Raw genomic sequence first — 9,479 nt, 5'->3', positions numbered from 1 at the left:
CCCCCCCCCCCTCTTCGTAGCCTTGGGACATTAACTTAAGTCTAACAACCTATTTATAAGACTCAACAAGGAATTCATTCAGTGATTAGTATGGTGGGGCCACTTAGAGCTAAATAGGTTTTTGTTAAAAATCCAAATTCTATGTTAAACAAAACTTTGGCTACTAAATATGGATTGAATATCTGGTCTACTGATTATAGACCAAATACATCTCCATCTTGGAAAATTATCTGCAGTGGTGCTAAAGCTTTAAAAAATTGTATTAGATGGAAAATTCATTCAGGCTCTGAAATTAATCCCTTAACTGATATTTGGTTATTGGATAAAAGATTAATTGATTGGCCAACTTACATATCAGTTCCTGGAACTGAAACAGAGTTTCCTTTGCTCCGTAATTTTATATCCAATGGCGAATGAAAGAAAGATGAGCTAGAAGAATATTTTGGTAAATCTTTAGTTGAAATCATTTTAGATACCAAAATTTATTCTGATATTTGGAAGGATGAAATGGAATTAATCCAACAATTTTCTGGAATTTCTTTATCTGCTCTAGTTTTCTGAAATTTAACAGAGCAGAATTATGCTATTTTTTACTGGAATTGGTTGAAGAAGCTTAAGCTTAATCCTAGAGTAGATTGTTTATGGTGGAGACTTTTAAAAGAAGCTATCCCTACTACATATTTTCTAATGAAAAGGAGATTATTAAATGACAACCAATGTCCAAGAGGTTGTGGTACGGTTGAAAATTCAGATCATGTTTCTACTAGATGTTGTAAAATTATGGAAGCCTTGGCTGTTCTCAAACAATGGGGTATCACTATCCAAGGATTCAATTCTTTACTGGATTGTGTTCGTATTTTGAAAATGAACAATATTAATAATCCTTTTCTCATCTCTACTGCTCACTGATTTATTTTATATGGAAAAGCATAAATCAGCTTATTCATGAGAGTAGAGAATTCGGGTTGAATTATATTATTTTTAATTCCATTTGTGTTGCATCTATTTCTTCCAAAACTGCAATCTATTGAGATTTCTGGAATGCTAACCAGCTACCTAAGCTAAATTTTTTTTGGCATCCCCCTCCAACCGAATGGATCAAAATTAATATTGATGCAGCCTTGAATCAATCTTATGAAGCTGGCCTCGGTGGAGTAATTAGAGATGATAAAGGTAGAATGCTTCTAGCTTTCGGTCATAAATGCTTTCATTGGGACATTGGCTTATTAGAGCTATTAGCTTTTCGACAAATTAAGCTTATGATCAAAGATTGGATGCTTGATTACGAAGGCATTGTCATTGAAGGGGATAATTGGAACATTATCAACCATCTCCAAAAATCTGTTAATGGCTTGGGTATTCCGAACTCTGAGGTAAATCTGGAAGACTTATCATTTCTTCAAAATTTTGAAAGTCTTTTGTTCCTTTTTGCTTATAGAGATTGTAATAAATTAGCACATTTTGTGCTAATTATGCCTTAAAAGGTGATTTTTTGTGGGAGAACATTAATAATGCTCCTCCTTATTTCTTTTCTCTTGTTAAGGAGGAATGTGATAGGATTACTATCACAGCTTAAGTTGTAATTTTCTTTCTTTTTTAATGCCAATGCATTTTCTCAAAAAAAAAAAAAAAAAATCGGGGTTTCTACACTTGATTTCTCGATGATCTTGCACCTACTTCCTCCAAGGTCAGTTTCTCAAAGAGGAGAACTACAAGAAGTGGATGTATGTCAAGTTGACGAAATCACTATAAATTTTTAGTATATTTGTTCCTTTACTTTTAACATTTCATTTTTTGTGATTTATTTTATTGCAAATTTACTTCCTGCAAGTTCGTTTGTATTGGTGATTGTTATGATACAATACTTATGGTTGATTGTTTTTGTTTTTTAGTTGAAAAATAAAGAATTAAAAATAAAAAAAATTGTTAATTGTTTTTCAATAAAAATCAAAATACAAAAATAAGTTTATTTTTTTAATTTGCTTCTGAGTCAAGAAAATTTGAGTTTGATTTTAAATTTGTAAAACGAATTTTAACTTTAAAAAAATAATAAAACATTAATTTACCCTCCTCTTAATGTGTTGTTTAATATGTCAAGGGATTTCACAATCATGTTTTAAACTTTCAAGCTTTTAAGCTCTATTTTCATCACTTTAAAAAAAATTTATACTTAACTATTGCTATAGAAAGTAGAAAAAAAATTCTCCCTAACTAAACCTTAAATTTAATTTCAGATTTTTTTTACTACTTTATAAAGTTAACATAGATAAAATAACTTTTTAAAGTTGTTATAGAAAACAAATTCCAATTATAAAAATTTTTAAAAGCAAAAAAATAGTGATTATTAAAATTATTATCACGATCCAATAAGAAAAATAATTAGAAAAATAACCTAAATGAAACTTTAGTCTCCACGAGTAAATGAAGTGAGCAGCAGTTCGAGGAAAGTATATTTCCATCAGTAGTTCTTTCTTCCAGCCATTCACAATCCAAACCCTACGGATTTATGCTTTTTTTTACATGATAAAACTCAGTTGCCTGTAATCTAATTCATAATTGACAAAAATCAGAATAAAAACTACTCGAGACATGCAAAAAAAATTTCCACTCGAGCTTTATCAAATAATCATGCAAACACCAGTTTAACAGTAATATAGTACTCAAGAGTGCAAACAGTTAATAGTTTCAACCTAACAAATACCCTACAAAGCTGTCAAGGGCAAGAGATTATTCTGTGTGAATGTGAAACGCAACTCTACATCCGGATACTATTCAAAATAAGCCACGTCAATCATACCGAGCCGCGGTACCGAACAGTGCCACGGTACCGAGCCGCAGGCTTAGGCATCCGGACAGAGTTCCGCTTCCGCACAGAATAATTTTTCCAGGAGCAAACTCCTACAAAAAGGCACTTGAAACAAAAAAAAAAATTGAAGTTTAGTAATCAAAATACTAAATTAGAAATAAATCATTAGACAAATCAAATGAAACAAGATAAATGGCTTCTCAAATTAAACATCTACAAATATATGCTTCACAAATCAACCAAAGTTTTTTAGTTCATGCCAAATGAGCTGTCTGTCTCAACACCGATAAAAACTAGAAGCTAGCTGGTGACTTCCGTCTAAGGAATTCAACAGTTAATCGCTCATGCTTCAGTTTGCTCCCTCAGGCGACGAATAGTGCTCCTTACAGTCACAGCGCTAGCGGTGCTGAAAAAATTAACAAATATCAGGATGAAAAAATTGAGTCGTAACTGATACATCTGAAGAATAATAAAAAGCTGAAGCACTAACTTCAGAGTGTATGCACCCCCTGCCTTGACTTTGCCACAATCCTTGCATCCCCAGATCCCAACAGCTTTTCTTTTCACTGCATACTGCACAAATCAGCGAGGAAATAAAATCATCATTAAACACTTGAAGAGACGGCTTCATTTACAAGGGAAATGAAAGAGCAGGACGAACAATTGAGAGAAGGGATCTCCTTTACAATACACGCAAATGAAAGAGCAATTAAATGAACAAATACTGAGATAACAACAAAAGTTCACAAGCCTATACAGAAAGGCTTAAATTTTTCACCAAGCGAGCTCTAATACAAAATCGCATTTAATTTTCTAACATTTTCTCCCAAAAAAATTCATAGCTAATATCAAGTCAATATGAAAATAATTAAAACTGAAATCAATTCAATTTTAAATTCCTTTAGTATAGAGCATTCTAATTTAAGTTTATATAGTTCATGTCGCATATTATTTTTTGATCTAAAATAAATAGATCGATCATCGTCCATCTACTTATACAAATAATATACTAAGAGGGCAGAAACTTCTATTATAAATTATATTATTTAGCAAATAAACACATAATTTATTAATAATAAATCATACTTTTATAAAATATATCATGCAACATAAAATATTATCTAATTACTAAATAATTTATTATAATAAGTATCCATCTAGTCATAGTAATTTATAAATATAATAAAAACATTTATAACAATATATGATGTGGTTAATTTATTATATTTAGCACGTATATAACCCATAATGCATAAATAAAAATAACATGTTAAAAATAGTAAAACAACAATACTACGATTTATTAAAAAATTTCACTATCTTAAGTCAATAAATACTAATTATTATAACTGTAATTATATTACAAATTAAAAAAAGCATAACTATTTGGGGAAATCACTTCTAATATTTTTTTCCTTTTTAAAAGAACAGCCTGTACAGCAAAATCACCATAAGAACTATATCTTTCTAACAAATATAGTATATACCAATATAAGAAGTTATTCAACCTTAATTATTTGGTTTGATATTGCATATGTGATTTTATTTGCGCTTTTCCTCTTCCAAATTCTTATATCCACTTCTTTCAAGTCCAATCACCACTATTGGTACTTTTAACTGAACCTTAGTTGGTAATATTAGTGATAGATTTTGATTTAAAAGATAGCAATCCAAGTTTGGATTTGGGTAGCGATGGAAATTGGTGTTCATACACAACCTTGAATTAAAAGGGCTCATAAGATAAATAAGGTCAAACGGTAGGAAATAATAACTACTTTTACCATAAACTTCATCTCATTGTTCCTTACGCATATGATGATGGTAAAAACAGCACTATCTACAAAAACTTTATTCAACGATCTAAATGTATTATGGAGCACAAGTTTTACTCAATATATGATAATTACAGACTGTGAAAGTCAGTCATTACCCAAGGGCAGGGATATAAATTCAAAAACTCGTACCTTCCCACAGAATTCACAGAAATATTTAGCATGCTGAGAAACTTCCATTTTCTTGATTTGCTTTCGCAAACTAGCACCATATCTTGTGCCTGCATAGAAAACAGTTATTAAGAGTGGGATAAAATGAAGTGAAATGCTTTTCTAAGCCACAAAGTAAACACATTTTCCAGAAATTTTCACATGTGAATGCTATATATAAAGGAGATGATATTCGAGGAAATCATGGACCAACAACACCTCTTTCTTATAAAATATATCATAAAAATAGTGTTAAAAATATGTTGACTTTATGGCTGTAAAGAGCATCCCCCTAAAATGGGTAGTCCATAGCTTCATATTACGCAGCAACTAAAAATAAAACAATAAATAAATAAATATTACGCAGCAACTAAAATATGAGTGCAATAATTAGTTGGGATTTAAGGGTCACATACCATATTTGCCAACAATTCCAGCCTTCTTGGTCCTCTTAGTCTAATAATATCACACAAAACATAACACAATAGAGTTATAACTAAAAACATTTTAGCTGAGCATTCCCATAATAATATCTGTAGCAAAAGTGCATTTAAGTCACAACACAACATCTTGCGGCAAAATGTAAACTTTTAAATCCATTAGCATATGGTCATTCAAATAAAAAATGCATTGGCTTCAAGAACACGAAAATAAAAACATCAAATAAAAAAGAATGCTTCACCAAAAACTAATATAAACTGGTGTAACAGATGACGAACATCACCATGAGTTTAACGGATGTAAATGACTGCAAAAGTAAAGTACAATGGCATCCCACAAATGCAATAAACGGGGTGTAGAAGTCGGGAAGAATAGCTTGTTTGTACAATGAAAACAAAGATAATCACAACATTCATAAAATACATATTCTGGTTTTATCAATGGAGAAGATTCAGTAGCTATTTGGAAGGCATTGAATAGTCCCGATGTCCCAGGATAATAGTCACTGCTTAGTCCTCTGATATAATAAATTCAGGATTTTGTAGCATTTAATAAATCCAGCCCGGGGCACAACTTAAGGATTTATGGCTGTGCATTAAAGTCTAAGTCATCATTACATCATTAGACTTATAGCAACTATTTGAGGCCCGCTTTATAAATCCTCATTTTCTATTCATTCTTGTTAAGAATTGCACGAAGGTTTTTCTTTTTTTATCTTGTTTGCAAATATTTGTGAACAACTTTTATCCATGCATCCATAAGTCTGCCATATTTTTTTCACAATCTTTCAATACAAACTTTATCACCATTTCTAAAGTTATATTTTCTATTCTTCAATGCAATGCTCCAACCACTTCAATCTTTTTCCAACTATCTTATATTCAAATAAGAATGTACTTTTCCTTAGCTTGTTGCATGATCAAACTTTTTGCCACCATTGGCTAAAAGAAAAGTGTGAGGGGGTGGGAGAAAGATCATTATATAAACCTTATCCCAACTATTTGGAATTGACTATATAAATTTTCATTTTGCATTCATTCTTATTGAATTTTGCTTGAAATGTTAAACATATTCTTCACAAATCATTTGAAACAACTTATATCCAAGTTATCAAGATCTACTACTCCTTCCTGATCCTTTGACACAAATATTTTTCATCTAATGAATGCTTTTTTTATCCTTTGTTGCATATGTCCAAACCACACGTCTATTTTCAATTAACTTATAATCAATAAATATCACTTCAAGTGTTCCTCTAATATATTGATTGCTAGAAAAGCATCAATCCCTCTTACAAATCAAAAGTTTGTTTACCCAAGTAGATTAGGTTTAGTTTAACACAATTTTCTTTGTTGTTTAAATCAAGATTTATTTAGATATAGTATCGATACATACTATGGGCTCAAGCCCCCAATAGATAATTACACATCTTACTTATGGAGAAGCACTATGGGTTAACGATTGTTGCGTAGGCTCGAATTTAGGCTCAAGTTTAATGCTTGTATTTTAATTAAATTGATCAGAGATGGTTGGCGGAATTGAGATAAAATTGATTAAGATCGCATGATTTCGTTATTCTAAAAATATCAGCAATTACAATCTAACAATGCTTAAAGGTGATACAACATAATGTCTACAGAATCTCACAAACAACCATGGGTTGATTCTCCTTAGGCAGCCTGACTGCCTGGGCAACCTGACTGCCTGAGCACACCGAGGTGAATGTATGAGTTTTTTTTTTTTTATTGAGATCAATAAATATATAAGATACTATGAGTTGAGTTAGGTTTAGGCCTTTAGGGTTTACATCCATTGCAAGACCTGAATTTTGATTGATGATCTAGGGCCTATTACTTGATTTTTCAAGTTGCCCAAGGGTCAAGACTTTCAACCTAAACATTCAGTATGCCCAAATATATGGTATATGAATTAGATATTAGAGTTAACCCATAAGATGGGTCTTACGATCTTGTCTTATAGGCAAGGTGGCTCAACATTTAGGCTTAATTGGTTTATGGCTACATGTCAGCCTAAAGAATTGGGATCAAATGGGGCTTATATATATTGAAAGCCTCAATATTTGACTTGATTTGATTAAGCATTCTAAACTTTTATATTTAAAACTAATAACTTTGTTTATTAAAGGAGCCTAACGAACTAGTATCTTATAATTATGGGTTTTAGAGCAATCCAATGCAAGTGATATTGCCCAAGATTTGGGAAGGCATTCAAATGCAAGTCTTAAAACCTTGCATCTTAACATCTTGCATCATGGGAAAAGTAGGCTGCCGGTAGTGGCTCCCCCTTCAATCAACAAGGAAATCACAAACTCGTACTAAGGCCCTTAACCTATAAACCTATTTAACCAAGTTAACATCATCTGCAGCTCTGAATAGAGTCATTCAATTGATATATCATTAAATATGTACATGCTTTTTTGTTGTTGATACATTTGCTTAAACATAAACACACATCTTTTGCATAATTTATAAACATTAGGTATATTCATAGTGCATGTCTGCCCCTAACACTTTGATATGTTTGGAGTTATAACAAACTTTTTAGAGAAAATTAAAATTATCAACGTATTTTGCTGTATCTTATAGTATTTAGCCTTTGGTCACTCTACCATACTTGAAATATATGTAAGTGATATGACATTCATAAGTTATTTATTTATCCAGTTCTTTTCTCTTTCTTTTACAGGTGTGAGAGGAAAGCTACTTTTCAAAACAAAATGACATATTCATGTTAAGCCACATTTCAACATGAGTTTGACATGTTGCTCAGCCAAAACATATATATAAATTTATGAGTAGCTTGTAATTAAAATTTTCTTTTGCAAGGACTAGCTTGTCTTTATAGGATATCAAGAGGTCACTAGTTATTTGACGAACCAATGTATTTGTATAATTGACATTTTCTTCTTTTATACTTTTATTTTTCTACTTTATTTTCCTTATATTACATGCAAATTACAGAATAGCTAATGCAACCCTCCAAACCATCTTCCTTTCTCACTGGTGGTTTTAATACTGATGATAACACCCCGCACACCTCTAATTAGAGACCGTGAGTATGTTGACAATGCTGAAACCAGGTAGCAAAAATACCTACCACTGCTTAATAGCAAAGAAGTCAGCACTGTTTTGGTCAACTATAGTCCCAAATGGCGAGCATTCATCTTCCTGAACCCAAATAAAAGATCAAGAGAGAGAGTCTAGTCAGATCAATCATCAAAGATTGACCGAACGAAGAGAGAAGTCTTCATCCTGATCGGATAACAAATCGATGGATGTGGGATATTCAAATTCGGACTGGTTCAAAGATCGACCCAAGTAGAGCATTTTAATTCAGGCAGGATCAAACATCGACAGACAGAATCAATAATAGGACTGATGCAGGGATGAAGACCAAGCGGTTTAAATTTAAATTCAGAAAAATTAAATTTCAAAAATTTTACCCTACTTCCTTATTATAAAAACAGCTGATGCTCGAAATCCAAACATTGATTGCACAAGAAATCATTAGATCTCACTCAATGTCACTTGGCTAAGTTCACATTGAAAGTAACAAAAAAATGTAAAAATTCCGTCGACCACTGAAATTAGGAAGAAAGAGAAACTGATCAGCATAGAAGAAGGCACAATAACAGCAAAAATAGCAGATAATCGTAAACTCGGAAACACCAAAGCGACGGACATCCTAGATACAAGCCTTTCAATTTCTCCAACCTCGTGTGAGAAGAAGAGATTTGATTCAAAGACATACCATCTTGCTTGGGGATTGCGGTGGGGATACAAGCTTGAAAACGCCGCTTCTAGGGTACAATTTTACAAAGAAAAACAGCCGACTTTCCGGTTTAAGAAGTCAAAGAGAATTCCAAACCCTAGCCCCATCAGACATTATCGCAGCCGTCCAAGTAAAAAATAAGTGAATTCAAGCGAGAAAAATAAATAAAGGCATGAAAATTTCGACCGGTGTTCAAGTAGATAAATCAAAATAAGCTAGAAGATTTAATGCTTGGCTTGGTTGTCCAGTATCTTTTGTGAAAGATAGTTTTAAAAATATTTGTTGAGAAAATAAGTTTCTATCAAAAAAAGCAAATATCAAAAAGTTTTTCAAAATAGAAAAAAAATGATGTTCCGTAAAAAATATTTCTACATAAGCATCGCATACAAACGGCAACAAAAAAAATTGTGCCATTTCGAAACATAAAAGATGAAATTAATCAGTGTCAAATGAGGCCT

The 9,479-nt window shown here is 31.9% G+C and overlaps 1 protein-coding gene across 1 annotated transcript; it reads right to left on the bottom strand.

Annotated features, from left to right (window-relative positions):
* Positions 1-2,953: 2,953 nt before the first annotated feature.
* On the bottom strand, positions 2,954-9,145 carry LOC110115832 (60S ribosomal protein L37a-1). Its single transcript, XM_020849213.2, has 5 exons — positions 9,001-9,145; positions 5,205-5,244; positions 4,771-4,859; positions 3,297-3,379; positions 2,954-3,212 (listed from the first exon to the last, which is right to left on the bottom strand). The coding sequence occupies exons 1-5, from the start codon at positions 9,001-9,003 to the stop codon at positions 3,149-3,151; spliced, it is 279 nt and encodes a 92-aa protein (XP_020704872.1). The 5' UTR covers positions 9,004-9,145; the 3' UTR covers positions 2,954-3,148.
* Positions 9,146-9,479: the final 334 nt, after the last annotated feature.

This window comes from Dendrobium catenatum, unplaced genomic scaffold (assembly GCF_001605985.2).
Source record: "Dendrobium catenatum unplaced genomic scaffold, ASM160598v2 fragScaff_scaffold_1670, whole genome shotgun sequence".
Taxonomy (NCBI): domain Eukaryota; kingdom Viridiplantae; phylum Streptophyta; class Magnoliopsida; order Asparagales; family Orchidaceae; genus Dendrobium; species Dendrobium catenatum.
Note: the sequence above shows the minus strand (reverse complement) of the source record. Positions and strands in the feature narration are given on the sequence as shown.